This window comes from Oncorhynchus mykiss, chromosome 23 (assembly GCF_057628025.1).
Source record: "Oncorhynchus mykiss isolate SJ-2025 chromosome 23, ASM5762802v1, whole genome shotgun sequence".
NCBI classification, from domain to species: domain Eukaryota; kingdom Metazoa; phylum Chordata; class Actinopteri; order Salmoniformes; family Salmonidae; genus Oncorhynchus; species Oncorhynchus mykiss.
In genome coordinates, this window is record NC_143044.1 from 60,000,001 (window position 1) to 60,022,500 (window position 22,500).

Sequence of the window (22,500 nt, forward strand, 5' to 3'; positions counted from 1 at the left end):
CCCTCCCATCCCTCCCTCCCATCCCTCCCTCCCTCCCTCCCTCCCTCCCTCCCATCCCTCCCTCCCTCCCTCCCATCCCTCCCTCCCTCCCTCCCTCCCTCCCTCCCTCCCTCCCTCCCTCCCTCCCCTCCCTCCCCTCCCTCCCTCCCTCCCTCCCTCCCTCCCTCCCTCCCTCCCTCCCTCCCATCCCTCCCTCCCTCCCTCCCTCCCATCCCTCCCTCCCTCCCTCCCTCCCATCCCTCCCTCCCATCCCTCCCTCCCTCCCTCCCTCCCTCCCTCCCTCCCTCCCTCCCTCCCCTCCCTTAGTTTGCTAAGTTATTGATTAACTGGGGTGAGTTTGCTAAGTTATTGGTTAACTGGGTGAGTTTGCTAAGTTATTGGTTAACTGGGTGAGTTTGCTAAGTTATTAATTAACTAGGGTGAGTTTGCTAAGTTATTGATTAACTGGGTGAGTTTGCTAAGTTATTGATTAACTGGGTGAGTTTGCTAAGTTATTGATTAACTGGGTGAGTTTGCTAAGTTATTGATTAACTGGGTGAGTTTGCTAAGTTATTGATTAACTGGGTGAGTTTGCTAAGTTATTGATTAACTGGGGTGAGTTTGCTAAGTTATTGATTAACTGGGTGAGTTTGCTAAGTTATTGATTAACTGGGGTGAGTTTGCGAGGCAGGTAGCCTAGCGCTGAACAGTGTTGGGCAGTAACCAAAAGGATGCTGGTTTGAATCCACGAGCCGGCAAGGTGGTAAAATTTCCCGTTGTGCCCTTGAGCATTGCAATTAACCCCCAACAACTGGGTGCTGATGCCATTGATTAAGATTGCTTTTAATCTTTTTTAAATTAATATCTTATTAACACTTTGTTCTAGCTAGCTATTTGTGTAGGTAGCTATCAAGTAAACCTCTTTGTTTCAGTGGGGTAGAGATGGCATGGAGAGGCCTCTCTGTCTTCTCCCTCCCTCCCTCCCTCCCTCCCTCCCATCCCTCCCTCCCTCCCTCCCTCCCTCCCTCCCTCCCTCCCTCCCTCCCTCCCTCCCTCCCTCCCTCCCTCCCTCCCTCCCATCCCTCCCTCCCTCCCTCCCTCCCTCCCATCCCTCCCTCCCTCCCTCCCTCCCTCCCTCCCTCCCATCCCTCCCTCCCTCCCTCCCTCCCTCCCCTCCCTCCCCTCCCTCCCCTCCCTCCCTCCCTCCCTCCCTCCCTCCCTCCCTCCCTCCCTCCCATCCCTCCCTCCCTCCCTCCCTCCCTCCCATCCCTCCCTCCCTCCCTCCCTCCCTCCCTCCCATCCCTCCCTCCCATCCCTCCCTCCCTCCCTCCCTCCCTCCCCTCCCTCCCCTCCCTCCCTCCCTCCCTCCCTCCCTCCCTCCCTCCCTCCCTCCCTCCCTCCCTCCCATCCCTCCCTCCCTACCTCCCTCCCTCCCTCCCCTCCCTCCCCTCCCTCCCTCCCTCCCTCCCTCCCTCCCTCCCTCCCTCCCTCCCTCCCTCCCTCCCTCCCATCCCTCCCATCCCTCCCTCCCTCCCTCCCTCCCTCCCTCCCTCCCTCCCTCCATCCCTCCCTCCCTCCCTCCCTCCCTCCCTCCCCTCCCTCCCTCCCTCCCTCCCTCCCTCCCTCCCTCCCTCCCTCCCTCCCTCCCTCCCTCCCCTCCCTCCCTCCCTCCCTCCCTCCCTCCCTCCCTCCCTCCCATCCCTCCCATCCCTCCCTCCCTCCCTCCCTCCCATCCCTCCCATCCCTCCCTCCCTCCCTCCCTCCCTCCCATCCCTCCCTCCCTCCCTCCCTCCCTCCCTCCCTCCCTCCCTGGCTCTCTGCTCTGTAACTCTTTTGTTTGTTTATGAAACATCCCACAGGGAGAGCCATCTCCGTGCCTGACTGCCTGACAGAGAAATGGATTGACCAAAAAAGTATAAACAACAAGGGAAATTTGGAATAGATGGATGGATGAATAACACCCTGGATGGATGAATAACACCCTGGATGGATGAATAACACCCTGGATGGATGAATAACACCCTGGATGGATGAATAATACCCTGGGTGGATGAATAACACCCTGGATGGATGAATAACACCCTGGATGGATGAATAATACCCTGGATGGATGAATAACACCCTGGATGGATAAATAATACCCTGGATGGATGAATAATACCCTGGATGGATGAATAATACCCTGGATGGATGAATAACACCCTGGATGGATGAATAATACCCTGGATGGATGAATAACACCCTGGATGGATGATACGGATGTAAACCGTACACAGTCTTCATCCCTTTACACTTGTGTGTTTAAGGTAGTAGTTGTGGAATCGTTAGGTTAGATTACTCGTTGGTTATTACTGCATTGTCGGAACTAGAAGCACAAGCATTTCGCTACACTCGCATTAACATCTGCTAACCATGTGTATGTGACCAATAACATCTGCTAACCATGTATATGTGACCAATAACATCTGCTAACCATGTGTATGTGACCAATAACATCTGCTAACCATGTGTATGTGACCAATAACATCTGCTAACCATGTGTATGTGACCAATAACATCTGCTAACCATGTGTATGTGACCAATAACATCTGCTAACCATGTGTATGTGACCAATAACATCTGCTAACCATGTGTATGTGACCAATAACATCTGCTAACCATGTGTATGTGACCAATAACATCTGCTAACCATGTGTATGTGACCAATAACATCTGCTAACCATGTGTATGTGACCAATAACATCTGCTAACCATGTGTATGTGACCAATAACATCTGCTAACCATGTGTATGTGACCAATAACATCTGCTAACCATGTGTATGTGACCAATAACATCTGCTAACCATGTGTATGTGACCAATAACATCTGCTAACCATGTGTATGTGACCAATAACATCTGCTAACCATGTGTATGTGACCAATATCATCTGAGTTGATTTAAACCATGGATGGATGATACGGATGGATGAGTCGTTGGATTTACATATATTTAAAAAAAAATGTTTATTCGTTTTAGATTTGAACCTTTTCCTTTTCTGTTTCTATAGTAACTCTTAAACTCCCAGGATCTTCTGGTAAACATCAGTATGTAGTATCTCTGTTTGTGTCATTATTTTATATTAAGATGATGATGTGGTTAACACAGCCGGGAAGCTGTTGATTTCCACTGCAGGTCTGTTCCTCTGAGCTTCCTAATCAATAATACATTATGATGGTTCTTTTGCTTCCAGATATCCAACAGCTCCTTAATAATAATCTGAATCTACTGCCTGCCGCCGTGTAGCCCCTGATTCCTGGCCAGATATTTCTGCCATGCCTGGTAACCCGGGCCAGCCAGAGGGTCCTTCTCGTTAATAGCTGATGTAAAGAAGGAGCTTTATCCAAAACCAGGGGTCTGAAACCGGAGACGGGGAGCTGTTGGTTACCTTAGCCCCAGAGAGATGAATCTTCGTGGGCCATCTGCCCACCCGGGGGCCCGTAGGGGCCAGGATCCGGGCTGGAGAAGATCATGGGAACCGTCCTATTGGGACGGACTCATGTCTGAAGTGGAGGTGGTGCCCCGACATACCGGTCTTCCGGGATGTAACCCTCCTCGGCAACAGAGCGCCAGAGATGGAGGGAGCCACAGCCAGAATCTAGACAGGTGTTTGCAGGAGTTGGAGAGAGTGCAGTGTCAGACCTATTTTAAAGGAGGAAGCCCAGTTAGCAGTCCTGACCAAGTGCAGTGTCAGACCTATTTTAAAGGAGGAAGCCCAGTTAGCAGTCCTGGCCAAGTGTCCAAGGTAGAGCTTGTGCCTCCATCTCTCCCTCAACATACCACTGCTCGTACCCCTCGGCCGCACAGCGCCATCGAGGGAAGACGTCAGATGAACGAGTGGCTGTATGAGTTGGAGAAGATGCAGAGTGGGGACTATTTTGAAGGAAGCCCCACTGACAGCCCAGAGGTTGAGCCCCATCCGAAGGTTCATTTGGGTCGTACCCCTCGCCCGCAGAGCGCCATCGAGGGAGGTAGCCAGAATCTAGACAGGTGGTTACAGGAGCTGGAGAGGATGGAGAACGGGAGATATTTCGGAAACCCTGACCGAGCGCAGAGAGATCAAGTGCAGGCCCCTTTCTACGACGGGACAGCGTCGATGCCAACCCTTCACAAGGAACCCGTTGGCTCTGGCCTGCGTCACCACTACCAGGGCCTCCCCTCGTCCCCATCTCTCTGCAGCCGGGACAGGGACCTCTCCCCCTGTGGGACTCCCAGCCCGTGTGACAGTTCCCTGGGCAGCCAGGAGTCCCTCAGGGCAGGATTGTCCTCTGCCCAGGACTACAACGGTAGCTGGGAAAGGGCTATAATCAAGCAGGTTCCAGGGAAGGAGGAGGCTAAACTCAGCTCTCTGACTCCGGTGAGAGTGGGCTGGCTGCCCATCCAGAGAAGGGCCCTGTTGAGGGATGCTCCAGGCCCTGGACCCAGACATCCACACCTTCAGGTCAATGTAGCCAGACAGGTAAGACATGCTGCAAACAGGGCTGTTCTGTTCCTGGAGAGCTACACTCCTGTAGTGTGGTAACTATCCTGGTTCAGCTAATCAACCAGCTAATTATTAGAATCAGATGTGCTAGATTAGGGTTGGAGTGTAAACATACAGGACGGTAGCTCTCCAGGAACAGGGTTGGAGTGTAAACATACAGGACGGTAGCTCTCCAGGAACAGGGTTGGAGTGTAAACATACAGGACGGTAGCTCTCCAGGAACAGGGTTGGAGTGATAACCAACAGGAGGGTGTTTCAATCCATTTAGAGCGTGTGTTTCTTTACAGCCTCGTTGTTAGCTTTGTGTGTGTTTCTTTACAGCCTCGTTGTTAGCTTTGTGTGTATTTCTTTAGAGCCTCGTTGTTAGCATTGGGTGTGTTTCTTTACAGCCTCGTTGTTAGCTTTGTGTGTATTTCTTTACAGCCTCGTTGTTAGCTTTGTGTGTATTTCTTTACAGCCTCGTTGTTAGCTTTGTGTGTATTTCTTTACAGCCTCGTTGTTAGCTTTGTGTGTATTTCTTTACAGCCTCGTTGTTAGCTTTGTGTGTATTTCTTTACAGCCTCGTTGTTAGCTTTGTGTGTATTTCTTTACAGCCTTGTTGTTAGCTTTGTGTGTATTTCTTTACAGCCTCGTTGTTTGCTTTGTGTGTATTTCTTTACAGCCTCGTTGTTAGCATTGTGTGTGTTTCTTTACAGCCTCGTTGTTAGCTTTGTGTGTATTTCTTTACAGCCTCGTTGTTAGCTTTGTGTGTATTTCTTTACAGCCTTGTTGTTAGCTTTGTGTACGTCATTTATTCTAGATGAATTGTATTATTATAGTGACTTGCATCTTCAGGATGCTCCGCCCACATGAGCTTATTGGACACTGTGATGCTGCAGCAGCAAAAGAACAAGAACAAGTAGCAGGAAGTAGGAAGCAGGAAGTAGGAAGTAGCAGAACAGGGCTGTGTTGTGAAAGGAATGGTTGGCACTAAGTTCTTTACAGTAACGCGGCTTGGACCCCAAAAGAGAAAGCAGAAGCACGCTGTGAACCAATACTATAGGAGCCAGACGTTCAGACAGACAGAGGTTAAGGTGTCTGAGCCAGACTTAGAGGGTAACCTGATTTACCTCTCCTAACACTTAGAGTAACGCGTGATTGGCTGGCTTGTGTGGTATATGGTGTACGCTGCCAGGTGCCAGGTGCCAGGGCGACCGAGACAGAGAGAGAGAGAGAGACAAACAGAAAAGAGAGAGAGAGAGAGAGAGACAGACTTTAGCAGTCCAGTCTCAGATGTTCAGTACAGGGAGAGAGAGTTGCTTTGGCATCGTCTGAAAACAACTAACTCAGCAGGAATTGTCTCTCAAAAGGTTTATGTGCGGTGTGATATTGGCACAGCCAGTAAAAGAGCTTAATGCACCACTGGACGCCTGTGTGTCGTAGGGCAAAGTCTGGGGTGTTGTTTTCCCAATGGAATTACGCTAGTTAGAGCTATGTACCGTATACTGTAGCTGGTTATGCTAGTTAGAGCTATATACTGTAGCTAGCTAGGGATGGACTAGGATCTGAAATAATCTAATTACGCTAGTTAGAGCTATGTACCGTATACTGTAGCTGGTTATGCTAGTTAGAGCTATGTACTGTAGCTAGCTAGGGATGGACTAGGATCTGAAATAATCTAATTATGCTAGTTAGAGCTATATACTGTATACTGTAGCTAGCTAGGGATGGACTAGGATCTGAAATAATGTAATTATGCTAACTATAGCTATGTAGCTAGCTAGGTACAGACTAGGATCTGAAATAATCTAATTATTCTAGTTAGAGCTATATACTGTATACTGTAGTTAGCTAGGGACGGACTAGGGTCTGAAATAATCTAATTATGCTAACTATAGCTATGTAGCTAGCTAGGTACAGACTAGGATCTGAAATAATCTAATTATGCTAGCTATAGCTATGTAGCTAGCTAGGGACAGACTAGGATCTGAAATAATCTAATTATGCTAGCTATAGCTATGTAGCTAGCTAGGGACAGACTAGGATCTGAAATAATCTAATTATGCTAGCTATAGCTATGTAGCTAGCTAGGGACAGACTAGGATCTGAAATAATCTAATTATGCTAGCTATAGCTATGTAGCTAGCTAGGGACAGACTAGGATCTGAAATAATCTAATTATGCTAGCTATAGCTATATACTGTAGCTAGCTAGGTACAGACTAAGATCTGAAATAATCTAATTATGCTAGCTATAGCTATGTAGCTAGCTAGGGACAGACTAGGATCTGAAATAATTAAATTATGTGAGCTATAGCGATATAACTAGCTAAGGACGGACTAGGATCTGAAATAATGTAACTATGCTAGCTATAGCTATATACTGTAGCTAGCTAGGGATGGACTAGGATCTAAAATAATGTAATTATGCTAGCTATATCGATGTAGCTAGCTAGGGAAGGACCAGGATCTAAATAATGTAATTATGCTAGCTATAGCTATGTCGCTAGCTAGGGAAGGACTAGGATCTAAAATAATGTAATTATGCTAGCTATAGCTATGTCGCTAGATAGGGACGGACTAGGATCTAAAATAATGGAATTATGCTAGCTATAGCTATGTAGCTAGCTAGGGAAGGACTAGGATCTAAAATAATGTAATTATGCTAGCTATAGCTATGTAGCTAGCTAGGGACAGACTAGGATCTGAAATAATCAAATTATGCGAGCTATAGCGATATAACTAGCTAAGGACGGACTAGGATCTGAAATAATGTAACTATGCTAGCTATAGCTATATACTGTAGCTAGCTAGGGACAGACTAGGATCTGAAATAATCTAATTATGCTAGCTATAGCGATGTAGCTAGCTAGGGATGGACTAGGATCTAAAATAATGTAATTATGCTAGCTATAGCTATGTCGCTAGATAGGGACGGACTAGAATCTGAAATCGGCCTGGGTGGACGGACTAGGATCTGAAATCGGCCTGGGTGTTTCTAACACACTGGCACATTGTTTTCTTTGAGGTCCCCACACCGGCCCCCTTTTTAACTTGAGGTTCCCATTATCAGCCAGATAATGATCGTTCTGCGCTAAAACACCGGCACACTGGGCTAAAAATGGACCACCTCATCTGGCATTTTCCAGACCTGCCTGACGGCCAGTCTGTCTGTGTAGCTTAAAACGTTATGGTTTGTCGCTCACAACTCCCCATTACACAGATGCACCTTGTAGTGGTGGTGGATACACGTCCTCATTGGTTGTTTCATGTGATCCTCATGATGATGTAATGGGTAGACTGATACTAGGGGGCAATAAAACTATAAAGAACTAAAGGGTGTCTTACAGATGATGTCATTTGTTTTGACCTCCGATCAAATTCCATATTTGTTGTGATAATTTTCTTTTTTTTACAGGTGAGACTTAAACCGGCCATTACCCCTACCTTCCGGAAGAATCCTGTCAGGGGAAACGTGATCAAACCTGTAGTAGGTATGTATAGTCAAAGTCTTCACCCACGCTCATAACAGCTGGGTTGTCCTTGCTAATGTTGGAATATTTACCATCATTCTGCAACCCTACACACACACACACACACACACACACACACACACACACACACACACAGAGTGTGGTTCACCATTACACATTTATTTTTTATTTTATTTTACCTTTATTTAACCAGGCAAGTCAGTTAAGAACAAATTCTTATTTTCAATGACGGCCTGGGAACAGTGGGTTAACTGCCTGTTCAGGGGCAGAACGACAGATTCGTACCTTGTCAGCTCGGGGATTTGAACTCGCAACCTTCCGGTTACTAGTCCAACGCTCTAACCACTAGGCTACCCTGCCGCCCATATGAGACAGTCCCATGGAAGATAATAGGTAAGGGTCGAGTTATAACCTTGACTTCGCCGTATCATGTGAGAGAGACACATCACCCTGCATCATGAAGACATCTTGTGTGAGGGAGACACATCACCCTGCATCATGAAGACATCTTGTGTGAGGGAGACCCTGCGTCACGAAGACATCGCATGTGAGAGAGACACATCACCCTGCATCATGAAGACATCTTGTGGGAGAGAGACACATCACCCTGCATCATGAAGACATCTTGTGTGAGGGAGACACATCAACCTGCATCATGAAGACATCTCATGTGAGAGAGACACATCACCCTGCATCATGAAGACATCTCGTGTGAGGGAGACACATCACCCTGCATCATGAAGACATCTTGTGTGAGGGAGACACATCACCCTGCATCATGAAGACATCTCGTGTGAGGGAGACACATCACCCTGCATCATGAAGACATCTTGTGTGAGGGAGACACATCAACCTGCATCATGAAGACATCTCATGTGAGAGAGACACATCACCCTGCATCATGAAGACATCTCGTGTGAGAGAGACCCTGCGTCACGAAGACATCTCATGTGAGAGAGACACATCACCCTGCATCACGAAGACATCTCATGTGAGAGAGACGCATCACCCTGCTTCATGAAGACATCTCGTGTGAGAGAGACACCCTGCGTCACGAAGACATCTCATGCGAGAGAGACACATCACCCTGCATCATGAAGACATCTTGTCTGAGAGAGACACATCACCCCGCATCACGAAGACATCTCGTGTGAGAGAGACACATCACCCCGCATCACGAAGACATCTCGTGTGAGAGACACATCACCCTGTGTGTGAGAGACACATCATGGGTCATGAAGACAACTCCAGGGTGTATCAATAGAAACAATGTTCACCATTGTGTGATGTGAATAATTGTCAGACCTTGTGTTTTACTAATATAATTGATTCTTCAGAACAAAAACCCAGTTTACTGTGAACAGAAGCAGCTGTTTTTGTTGAATGGTCATCAGTGATACAATCCACCAGCTGGGTTGTGATGTGTTGTCCTTGCTAATCTGGGAATGTTGGAATATTTACCGTCATTCTGCAACCCTACACACACACACACACACACACACACACACACACACACACAGAGTGTGGTTCACCATTACACATATGAGACAGTCCCATGGAAGATAATAGGTAAGGGTCGAGTTATAACCTTGACTTCGCCGTATCATGTGAGAGAGACACATCACCCTGCATCATGAAGACATCTTGTGTGAGGGAGACACATCACCCTGCATCATGAAGACATCTTGTGTGAGGGAGACCCTGCGTCACGAAGACATCTCATGTGAGAGAGACACATCACCCTGCATCATGAAGACATCTTGTGGGAGAGAGACATATCACCCTGCATCATGAAGACATCTTGTGTGAGGGAGACACATCAACCTGCATCATGAAGACATCTCATGTGAGAGAGACACATCACCCTGCATCATGAAGACATCTCGTGTGAGGGAGACACATCACCCTGCATCATGAAGACATCTTGTGTGAGGGAGACACATCACCCTGCATCATGAAGACATCTCGTGTGAGGGAGACACATCACCCTGCATCATGAAGACATCTTGTGTGAGGGAGACACATCAACCTGCATCATGAAGACATCTCATGTGAGAGAGACACATCACCCTGCATCATGAAGACATCTCGTGTGAGAGAGACCCTGCGTCACGAAGACATCTCATGTGAGAGAGACACATCACCCTGCATCACGAAGACATCTCATGTGAGAGAGACGCATCACCCTGCTTCATGAAGACATCTCGTGTGAGAGAGACACCCTGCGTCACGAAGACATCTCATGTGAGAGAGACACATCACCCTGCATCATGAAGACATCTTGTCTGAGAGAGACACATCACCCCGCATCACGAAGACATCTCGTGTGAGAGAGACACATCACCCCGCATCACGAAGACATCTCGTGTGAGAGACACATCACCCTGTGTGTGAGAGACACATCATGGGTCATGAAGACAACTCCAGGGTGTATCAATAGAAACAATGTTCACCATTGTGTGATGTGAATAATTGTCAGACCTTGTGTTTTACTAATATAATTGATTCTTCAGAACAAAAACCCAGTTTACTGTGAACAGAAGCAGCTGTTTTTGTTGAATGGTCATCAGTGATACAATCCACCAGCTGGGTTGTGATGTGTTGAGATCATTGGCTCATTTCACCCACCTGCAAAAGTGACTGTTTTACTATTTGATCGAGAAGTTTAGTCTGTGTACTTCTCTCTCTCTCTGTCTCTCTCTGTTTCTCTCTCTCTGTCTGTCTCTCTCTGTTTCTCTCTCTCTCTCTCTCTCTCTCTCTCTCTCTCTCTCTGTCTCTCTCTCTCTGTCTGTCTCTCTCTCTCTGTCTGTCTCTGTCTCTCTCTCTCTGTCTCTCTCTGTGTCTCTCTCTCTCTCTCTCTGTCTCTCTCTCTCTGTCTGTCTCTCTCTCTTTATCTCTCTCTCCCTCTCTCTCTCTCTCTCTCTCTCCCTCTCTCTCTCTGTCTCTCTGTCTCTCTCTCTTTCTCTCTCTCTCTCTCTCTCTCTTTCTCTCTGTCTCTCTCTCTCCCTCCACCCTCTCTCTCTCTAGCTCCCCCCTCTCCCTCTCGATCTCTCCCTCTCTCCCCCCTTTCCCTCCCTCTCGCCCTCCCTCCCTGGTTTGGGCATATCGATTGCAAGCTAGAGGTGTCTGTTTTATTATATGGTCTGCATCTCAATCCACTGCATCCTCCTGATGTCGGCCTTCCGCAGTCTGTGGTGGAAAGTGACAGAGCCACAGCGCTGTTTGTCAGATCAGGAGACATCCCTGAAAATCGGTCTTCTCACGAAAACATCTGTAGTGAGTACAGTTTTGACTCCACTAATGGAAAGGGGAGACTCTCTCAAACACGATGGTGTTCTCCGTTTTGTTCTACGACCTCCACCAGTGCCACGGGCCTCGTCTGAAGGTAATCTGGTACCGGTTTAAACACGGGTCTTGTCTGAAGGTAATCTGGTACTGGTTTAAACACGGGTCTCGTCTGAAGGTAATCTGGTACCGGTTTAAACACGGGTCTTGTCTGAAGGTAATCTAGTACCGGTATAAACACGGGTCTCGTCTGGAGGTACCGGTTTAAACACGGGTCTCGTCTGAAGGTAATCTGGTACCGGTTTAAACACGGGCCTCGTCTGAAGATAATCTGGTACCGGTTTAAACACGGGTCTCGTCTGAAGGTAATCTGGTACCGGTTTAAACACGGGTCTCGTCTGAAGGTAATCTGGTACCGGTTTAAACACGGGCCTCGTCTGAAGGTAATCTGGTACCGGTTTAAACACGGGCCTCGTCTGAAGGTAATCTGGTACTGGTTTAAACACGGGTCTCGTCTGAAGTTAATCTGGTACCGGTTTAAACACGGGTCTCGTCTGAAGGTAATCTGGTACCGGTTTAAACACGGGTCTCGTCTGAAGGTAATCTGGTACCGGTTTAAACACGGGCCTCGTCTGAAGGTAATCTGGTACCGGTTTAAACACGGGCCTCGTCTGAAGGTAATCTGGTACCGATTTAAACATGGGTCTCGTCTGAAGGTAATCTGGTCCCGGTTTAAACACGGGCCTCGTCTGAAGGTAATCTGGTACCGGTTTAAACACGGGTCTCGTCTGAAGGTAATCTGGTACCGGTTTAAACACGGGCCTCGTCTGAAGGTAATCTGGTACCGGTTTAAACACGGGTCTCGTCTGAAGGTATTCTGGTACCGGTTTAAACACGGGTCTTGTCTGAAGGTATTCTGGTACCGGTTTAAACACGGGTCTCGTCTGAAGGTAATCTGGTACCGGTTTAAACACGGGTCTCGTCTGAAGGTAATCTGGTACCGGTTTAAACACGGGCCTCGTCTGAAGGTAATCTGGTACCGGTTTAAACACGGGTCTCGTCTGAAGGTATTCTGGTACCAGTTTAAAAAATGAATGAAGTATGGAGGTAGTTTTGTGCCAACAAAAAAACAAAGGGGTAAATATTTCCAAATATATAAATATTATTTCCTGAGTTTTGTTATATCTCCTAAATGTATTTATATATTTTTTTTTTTGTCATTGATGAATGTGTTATTCAATGTGTTTCTATGGGCTACGGTAGATAAAGGCCAAATTCAACATTTGCCGCCCCCTCCCCAGGCTTACACTTTCAGGAGGTTTTAATACATACTTTTAAATTATACCATGTGAGCGAAACAAACATTCTAAATCAAATAATATATTAAAATATAATACTTTTTTTGGTAAGTTCTTATATTACATAAATACATGTAATTTTGTCCTTTAAACATTTCAATGAAATACTGTAGAATTCCATTCATTCCGATGAAGGGAAGCTTCTTCTGAGGAGCTCCAATATGGCCGACAGGTGGCTTCAAAGCCCCTCATTGGCCAATACATAGCATCAGCAATCCCAGGGTTTATAGTGTACATCATCGGTGGTTACTAGTGACAACCATTTTTTTGGGTTGGTGTGTTTTCCTGTTACAATGACTTCCTAACCGTCCTATCACCGTGGTAACAGCATCAGTAAGTTGAGATCCAGCCAGTCAGGGTATCCGTCAGGGAGTGTGAAACCATGTTCTCATGACTCGACGCTGAAGAGGGTGATGGTGGTGTTGAACGATTAACCTCATCGCTCTTCAAACGTCAACATCCTTTAATCATGATGTCAGCAGAGGAATCTCAAGGTGTGTTTATGAGTCACAGTGACACGTGTCAAGTTATTTAAAAAAAAATTTTTATTGAACCTTTATTTAACTAGGCAAGTCAGTTAAGAACAAATTCGTATTTACAATGACGGCCTACCGGGGAACAGTGGGTTAACTGCCTTGTTCAGGGGGCAGAATAACAAACTTTTACCATGTCAGCAAGGGGATTCAATCCAGCAACCTTTCGGTTACTAGTCCAACGCTCTAACCACTAGGCTACCTGCCTCCCCTCTCTAATCACTAGACTACCTGCCTCCCCTTCACTCTAACCACTAGACTACCTGCCCCCCCCCCCCTCTAACCACTAGGCTACCTGCCATCCCTCCACTCTAACCACTAGACTACCTGCCTCCCCCCTCTAACCACTAGGCTACCTGCCCCCCCTCCACTCTAACCACTAGACTACCTGCCTCCCCCCTCTAACCACTAAGCTACCTGCCTCCCCCTCTAACCACTAGGCTACCTGCCATCCCTCCACTCTAACCACTAGGCTACCTGCCCCCCCCCCCCCCCTCTAACCACTAAGCTACCTGCCTCCCCCCCTCTAACCACTAGGCTACCTGCCCCCCCCTCTAACCACTAGGCTACCTGCCCCCTCTAACCACTAGGCTACCTGCCCCCTCTAACCACTAGGCTAGCTGCCCCCTCTAACCACTAGGCTACCTGCCCTCTCTAACCACTAGGCTACCTGCCCCCCTAACCACTAGGCTACCTGCCCCCTCTAACCAGTAGGCTACCTGCCCCCCTAACCACTAGGCTACCTGCCCCCCTAACCACTAGGCTACCTGCCCCATCTAACCACTAGGCTACCTGCCCCCTCTAACCACTAGGCTACCTGCCCCCTCTAACCACTAGGCTACCTGCCCCCTCTAACCACTAGGCTACCTGCCCCCCTAACCACTAGGCTACCTGCCCCTCTAACCACTAGGCTACCTGCCCCCTCTAACCACTAGGCTACCTGCCTCCCCCTCTAACCACTAGGCTACCTGCCCCCTCTAACCACTAGGCTACCTGCCTCCTCTAATCACTAGACTACCTGCCCCCTCTAACCACTAAGCTACCTGCCCCCTCTAACCACTAGGCTACTGTACCTGCCGCCACTAAAATGACATGACCCCGACGTGATATAAACACGCAACCTTCTGATTAAGTTGTTATTGTTGTTTATTATTGTTTCTTGACATACAGAGGGAGAGGTGGAGAAAGTGGAGTGGAGTAAACCTAGCATTAACCCTGTGGGGCTCAGAACGAGGTGGCTTCCTGACCAGGCTCCTTCCCCCAGTACTCAACACCAGGTAACTGACCAGGCTCCTTCCCCCAGTACTCAACACCAGGTAACTGACCAGGCTCCTTCTCCCAGTACTCAACACCAGGCTCCTTCTCTCGGTACTCAACAGCAGGTAACTGACCAGGCTCCTTCTCCCAGGACTCAACACCAGGCTCCTTCTCTCGGTACTCAACACCAGGTAACTGAACAGGCCCCTTCTCCCGGTACTCAACACCAGGCTCCTTCTCTCGGTACTCAACACCAGGTAACTGACCAGGCTCCTTCTCCCGGTACTCAACACCAGGCTCCTTCTCTCGGTACTCAACACCAGGTAACTGACCAGGCCCCTTCTCCCGGTACTCAACACCAGGTAACTGACCAGGCCCCTTCTCCCGGTACTCAACACCAGGCTTCGTCTCCCGGTACTCAACACCAGGTAACTGACCAGGCTCCTTCTCCCGGTACTCAACACCAGGCTCCTTCTCTCGGTACTCAACACCAGGTAACTGACCAGGCTCCTTCTCCCGGTACTCAACACCAGGCTCCTTCTCTCGGTACTCAACACCAGGTAACTGACCAGGCTCCTTCTCCCAGTACTCAACACCAGGCTCCTTCTCCCGGTACTCAACACCAGGCTACTTCTCCCGGTACTCAACACCAGGTAACTGACCAGGCCCCTTCTCCCGGTACTCAACACCAGGTAATTGACCAGGCCCCTTCTCCCAGTACTCAACACCAGGCTCCGTCTCCCGGTACTCAACACCAGGTAACTGACCAGGCCCCTTCTTCCGGTACTCAACACCAGGTAACTGACCAGGCCCATTCTCCCAGGTACTCAACACCAGGTAACTGACCAGACCCCTTCTCCCGGTACTCAACACCAGGCTCCGTCTCCCGGTACTCAACACCAGGTAACTGACCAGCCCCTTCTCCCAGTACTCAACACCAGGTAACTGACCAGGCCCCTTCTCCCAGTACTCAACACCAGGTAACTGACCAGGCCCCTTCTCCAGGTACTCAACACCAGGTAACTGACCAGGCCCCTTCTCTCGGTTCTCAATACCAGGTAACTGACCAGGCCCCTTCTCCCGGTACTCAACACCAGGCTCCTTCTCCCGGTACTCAACACCAGGCTCCGTCTCCCGGTACTCAACACCAGGTAACTGACCAGGCCCCTTCCCCCAGTACTCAACACCAGGTAACTGACCAGGCCCCTTCCCCCAGTACTCAACACCAGGCTCCTTCCCCCAGTCCTCAACACCAGGCAACTGACCAGGCCCCTTCCCCCAGTACTCAACACCAGGTAACTGACCAGGCCCCTTCCCCCAGTACTCAACACCAGGCTCTGTCTCCCAGTACTCAACACCAGGTAACTGACCAGGCCCCTTCCCCCAGTACTCAACACCAGGTAACTGACCAGGACCCTTCCCCCAGTACTCACCACCAGGCTCTGTCTCCCAGTACTCAACACCAGGTAACTGACCAGGCCCCTTCCCCCAGTCCTCAACACCAGGCTCTGTCTCCCAGTACTCAACACCAGGTAACTGACCAGGCCCCTTCCCCCAGTACTCAACACCAGGTAACTGACCAGGCCCCTTCCCCCAGTACTCACCACCAGGCTCTGTCTCCCAGTACTCAACACCAGGTAACTGACCAGGCCCCTTCCCCCAGTACTCAACACCAGGTAACTGACCAGGACCCTTCCCCCAGTACTCACCACCAGGCTCTGTCTCCCAGTACTCAACACCAGGTAACTGACCAGGCCCCTTCCCCCAGTCCTCAACACCAGGCTCTGTCTCCCAGTACTCAACACCAGGTAACTGACCAGGCCCCTTCCCCCAGTACTCAACACCAGGTAATTGACCAGGCCCCTTCTCCCAGTACTCAACACCAGGCTCCGTCTCCCAGTACTCAACACCAGGCTCCTTCTCTCGGTACTCAACAGCAGGTAACTGACCAGGCTCCTTCTCCCAGGACTCAACACCAGGCTCCTTCTCTCGGTACTCAACACCAGGTAACTGAACAGGCCCCTTCTCCCGGTACTCAACACCAGGCTCCTTCTCTCGGTACTCAACACCAGGTAACTGACCAGGCTCCTTCTCCCGGTACTCAACACCAGGCTCCTTCTCTCGGTACTCAACACCAGGTAACTGACCAGGCCCCTTCTCCCGGTACTCAACACCAGGTAACTGACCAGGCCCCTTCTCCCGGTACTCAACACCAGGCTTCGTCTCCCGGTACTCAACACCAGGTAACTGACCAGGCTCCTTCTCCCGGTACTCAACACCAGGCTCCTTCTCTCGGTACTCAACACCAGGTAACTGACCAGGCTCCTTCTCCCGGTACTCAACACCAGGCTCCTTCTCTCGGTACTCAACACCAGGTAACTGACCAGGCTCCTTCTCCCAGTACTCAACACCAGGCTCCTTCTCCCGGTACTCAACACCAGGCTACTTCTCCCGGTACTCAACACCAGGTAACTGACCAGGCCCCTTCTCCCGGTACTCAACACCAGGTAATTGACCAGGCCCCTTCTCCCAGTACTCAACACCAGGCTCCGTCTCCCGGTACTCAACACCAGGTAACTGACCAGGCCCCTTCTTCCGGTACTCAACACCAGGTAACTGACCAGGCCCATTCTCCCAGGTACTCAACACCAGGTAACTGACCAGACCCCTTCTCCCGGTACTCAACACCAGGCTCCGTCTCCCGGTACTCAACACCAGGTAACTGACCAGCCCCTTCTCCCAGTACTCAACACCAGGTAACTGACCAGGCCCCTTCTCCCAGTACTCAACACCAGGTAACTGACCAGGCCCCTTCTCCAGGTACTCAACACCAGGTAACTGACCAGGCCCCTTCTCTCGGTTCTCAATACCAGGTAACTGACCAGGCCCCTTCTCCCGGTACTCAACACCAGGCTCCTTCTCCCGGTACTCAACACCAGGCTCCGTCTCCCGGTACTCAACACCAGGTAACTGACCAGGCCCCTTCCCCCAGTACTCAACACCAGGTAACTGACCAGGCCCCTTCCCCCAGTACTCAACACCAGGCTCCTTCCCCCAGTCCTCAACACCAGGCAACTGACCAGGCCCCTTCCCCCAGTACTCAACACCAGGTAACTGACCAGGCCCCTTCCCCCAGTACTCAACACCAGGCTCTGTCTCCCAGTACTCAACACCAGGTAACTGACCAGGCCCCTTCCCCCAGTACTCAACACCAGGTAACTGACCAGGACCCTTCCCCCAGTACTCACCACCAGGCTCTGTCTCCCAGTACTCAACACCAGGTAACTGACCAGGCCCCTTCCCCCAGTCCTCAACACCAGGCTCTGTCTCCCAGTACTCAACACCAGGTAACTGACCAGGCCCCTTCCCCCAGTACTCAACACCAGGTAACTGACCAGGCCCCTTCCCCCAGTACTCACCACCAGGCTCTGTCTCCCAGTACTCAACACCAGGTAACTGACCAGGCCCCTTCCCCCAGTACTCAACACCAGGTAACTGACCAGGACCCTTCCCCCAGTACTCACCACCAGGCTCTGTCTCCCAGTACTCAACACCAGGTAACTGACCAGGCCCCTTCCCCCAGTCCTCAACACCAGGCTCTGTCTCCCAGTACTCAACACCAGGTAACTGACCAGGCCCCTTCCCCCAGTACTCAACACCAGGTAACTGACCAGGCCCCTTCCCCCAGTACTCACCACCAGGCTCTGTCTCCCAGTACTCAACACCAGGTAACTGACCAGGCCCCTTCCCCCAGTCCTCAACACCAGGTAACTGACTGATCATGTTTGTCTTTAAAGGGATACATACAGTACATATAACGGATAATGTATTGTCCAATGTCTGTTCTAACAGCCCAGAGGCAGTGAAGAGAGACGGGAAATGAAGGTAGAGAGGACGCATTAGAAGGGTGTGGGTTGGGATTCAAACCTGGCATGTATCTGTTCTGAAGGCAGCGCCAGTAACCACTAGACCACCCCAGGCTGTAGTTTGTGCAAAGGCTGTGCTGTAGGATTAATACAGGTACTTGTTGAAGAGGTATCAGAGACAGGATGCTATCGCACGGCCTCAATACACCACATGACCAACACCCTCTGACTCTGTCTGTCTGGATCGCAGGACTGTTTTCTTAGTGCTCAGGCCTGGATATGTTTCTGAAGATCCTCGGCTTCAACAGTTGTGTTCAAGATAGCGAGTAGCTCATTGTTACATGCGAAGGGGGGATAGGCTTTTAGCTCTGCTGGCTCTGCGTGTTGTCTGTTGGCTCTGCTTGCTGTGTGCTGGCTCTGCTTGCTGTCTGCTGGCTCTGGTTGCCTGCTGCTGGCTCTGCTTGCTGTGTGCTGGCTCTGCTTGGTGTCTGTTGGCTCTGCTTGGTGTCTGCTGGCTCTGCTTGGTGTCTGTTGCCTCTGCTTGGTGTCTGTTGGCTCTGCTTGGTGTCTGCTGGCTCTGCTTGGTGTCTGTTGGCTCTGCTTGGTGTCTGTTGGCTCTGCTTGGTGTCTGTTGGCTCTGCTTGGTGTCTGTTGGCTCTGCTTGGTGTCTGTTGGCTCTGCTTGGTGTCTGTTGGCTCTGCTTGCTGTGTGCTGGCTCTGCTTGGTGTCTGTTGGCTCTGGTTACCTGCTGCTGGCTCTGTTCGCTCTGTGCTGGCTCTGTTTTCTGTCTGCTGGCTCTGCTTGCTGTCTGCTGGCTCTGGTTACCTGCTGCTGGCTCTGTTCGCTCTGTGCTAGCTCTGTCTTCTGTCTGCTGGCTCTGCTTGCTGTGTGCTGGCTCTGGTTGCTGTGTGCTGGCTCTGCTTGCTGTTTGCTGGCTCTGCTTGCTGTGTGCTGGCTCTGCTTGCTGTCTGCTGGCTCTGCTTGCTGTCTGCTGGCTCTGCTTGGTGTCTGCTGGCTCTGCTTGCTGTCTGCTGGCTCTGCTTGCTGTCTGCTGGCTCTGCTTGCTGTCTACTGGCTCTGCTTGCTGTCTGCTGACTCTGCTTGGTGTCTGCTGGCTCTGCTTGCTGTCTGCTGGCTCTGGTTGCTGTCTGATGGCTCTGCTTGCTGTGTGCTGGCTCTGTTTTCTGTCTGCTGGCTCTGCTTGCTGTCTGCTGGCTCTGGTTACCTGCTGCTGGCTCTGTTCGCTCTGTGCTGGCTCTGTTTTCTGTCTGCTGGCTCTGCTTGCTGTGTGCTGGCTCTGGTTGCTGTGTGCTGGCTCTGCTTGCTGTCTGCTGGCTCTGCTTGCTGTGTGCTGGCTCTGGTTGCTGTCTGCTGGCTCTGCTTGCTGTGTGCTGGCTCTGGTTGCTGTCTGCTGGCTCTGCTTGCTGTGTGCTGGCTCTGCTTGCTGTCTGCTGGCTCTGCTTGCTGTGTGCTGGCTCTGGTTGCTGCTGGGGCTGTTGTTAAGAATGGGGAGAGGCAGTCATATGACAGCCAAAGAAGCAGAAGCATTAAGTACTAACCACTGACACAAACAGAGAGCCACAGATACACACAGTTATTGTGCCGCATGAAATGCCCCAAGTTAGTAAGACAAGAGAAACCAATCAGCCATTGTTGAGCATGGGGAGAGGCTGTCATATGATAGCAGTACAAACAGCAAGCTTAAGTTACCACTGAAAGGCAAAGTTGGCTTTCAACAACAACAACCACAACAACAACAACAACCACATCAACAACAACAACAACAACAACAACCACAACAACAACAACAACCACAACAACAACAACAATAACAACAACAACAACTGCAACCATAACAACCACAACATCCACCACAACAACAACAACAACCACAACATCCACCACAACAACAACAACAACCACAACATCCACCACAACAACAACAACCACAGCAAAAACAACCACAACATCCACCACAACAACAACCACAACATTCACCACAACAACAACAACCACAACATCCACCACAACAACAACAACAACCACAACATCCACCACAACAACAACAACCACAGCAACAACATCAACCCCACATCCTCAACCACAACAATAACCACAACAACCACCACAACAACAACAACCACAGCAACAACAACCACAACATCCACCACAACAACAACCACAACATTCACCACAACAACAACAACCACAACATCCACCACAACAACAACAACAACCACAACATCCACCACAACAACAACAACCACAGCAACAACATCAACCCCACATCCTCAACCACAACAATAACCACAACAACAACAACAAACAACAACCACAGCAACAACATCAACCCCACATCCTCAACCACAACAATAACCACAACAACAACAACAAAAACAACATTACAATTGTATAATTATGGTGATAAACTAACACGTTATGAAGACACCTGAAACAGATAGTGGTTTAACACATTATGAAGACACCTAAAACAGATAGTGGTTTAACTAACACATTATGAAGACATCTGAAACAGCTAGTGGTTTAACTAACACATTATGAAGACACCTGAAACAGCTAGTGGTTTAACACATTATGAAGACACCTGAAACAGCTAGTGGTTTAACACATTATGAAGACACCTGAAACAGCTAGTGGTTTAACACATTATGAAGACACCTGAAACAGCTAGTGGTTTAACACATTATGAAGACACCTGAAACAGATAGTGGTTTAACACATTATGAAGACACCTGAAACAGCTAGTGGTTTAACACATTATGAAGACACCTGAAACAGCTAGTGGTTTAACACATTATGAAGACACCTGAAACAGCTAGTGGTTTAACACATTATGAAGACACCTGAAACAGCTAGTGGTTTAACACATTATGAAGACACCTGAAACAGCTAGTGGTTTAACACATTATGAAGACACCTAATCTACATTATTATCTTTTGTCTTCTTCTTCTTCTTCTTCTGCTTCTTTTTCTTCGTCTTCGTCTTCTTCTTCTTCTGCTTCTGCTTCTGCTTCTCCTTCTACTTCTTCTTCTTCTTCTTCTCCTTTCCCACAGGTCTCAGGCAAGGAAAGCTCAGTCCCAAGGGAGAGGGACAACAGGTCTTTAGGTTGGCAGGATCAGAGGATAAGTTGGGCTAGCAGGACAACATCCCACCTCAGTGGTAGTGGGACTCCTACCCAGTCTAACAACTCCCTACCCGGGGCTAACACTAACTCAGAGCCTGCCAGGAAGAGCCCTCTACACAGGACAACCAGCAACAACCAACAGCCTTCACACACTGAGGGTCCACCCTATGGGACCAGCTCACAGTCTCCTGGAATCCAACCTGGGGACGACTCAGAACCCTGCTGGAGATCTTCTCTACACAGGACCAACAGCTTCCAAACGTCTTCTCCCTGGACCATCAGGCCAACAGTCCAAAATAATCCTTCACACACTGAGATAACCCCCTCTGGAACCAAATCTGCACCGTACAGGAGCAACAACCCTCTATGTAGGACAAACAGCGTCCAACAGAAACCCTCACACGCTGAGTTAACTCCTTATAGAACCAGCTCAGAGCCTTACAGAGCAACCTCTCTACAAAAACGAACAAGTTGTCTTCCACAAACTTCTCCTGCTGGGGTAGTATCACCCCCGGCCCCTAGGACCACTACAGGTGCTACCATCGTCCTGAAGACAACTACACCAGCCTTCTCCTCCATTACCATCGCCACCAAGAAGATCTCCAGGACGGCAAGCCTCCCTGGGTCTAGACCTCTGAGCCCTGGATCTAGAGCCCCCAGACCCCAGAGCTACCACTCTGACGAGGCCAGGGTCCCAGGCTATAAAACCCCCAGGCCCCAGAGCTACCACTGCGACAAGGCCAGAGTCCCAGGCTATAAAACCCCCAGGCCCCAGAGCTACCACTGCGACGAGGCCAGGGTCCCAGGCTATAAAACCCCTAGGCCCCAGAGCTACCACTGCGACGAGGCCAGGGTCCCAGGCTATAAAACCCCCAGGCCCCAGAGCTACCACACAAACCAGGCCAGACTCTCCACCACCTGCACCTCTGTCACCCAGCAGGACCAGGTCCATCAACACCACCCCACCGGTAACGACCCCAGCTCCACCCCTGTCACCCTCAGGAGAAAGTCCACCGCCACCATAGTCAAAGTGACCGAGCACAGAAGGATGACCTCTGAACCTGTCAACCGACTGAATGGA

The 22,500-nt window shown here is 49.8% G+C and overlaps 1 protein-coding gene across 2 annotated transcripts in view; it reads left to right on the forward strand.

Moving 5' to 3' along the window:
- The first annotated feature begins 3,212 nt into the window (after positions 1 to 3,212).
- The window catches only part of LOC149972644 (uncharacterized), a 61,245-nt gene continuing 41,957 nt past the window's right edge, over positions 3,213 to 22,500 (forward strand). For both annotated transcript variants that reach the window (XR_016491183.1, XM_090217801.1), the window contains exons 1-4: positions 3,213 to 4,478; positions 7,899 to 7,974; positions 14,321 to 14,427; positions 21,349 to 22,500. The exon at positions 21,349 to 22,500 is cut by the window's right edge and continues 2,392 nt beyond it. Coding sequence is in view for 1 of the 2 variants with exons in the window: in XM_090217801.1 (XP_090073927.1) it covers positions 3,423 to 4,478; positions 7,899 to 7,974; positions 14,321 to 14,427; positions 21,349 to 22,500 (2,391 nt within the window). In the remaining variant the exon portion in view is untranslated. The remainder of the gene's footprint in view (positions 4,479 to 7,898; positions 7,975 to 14,320; positions 14,428 to 21,348) is intronic.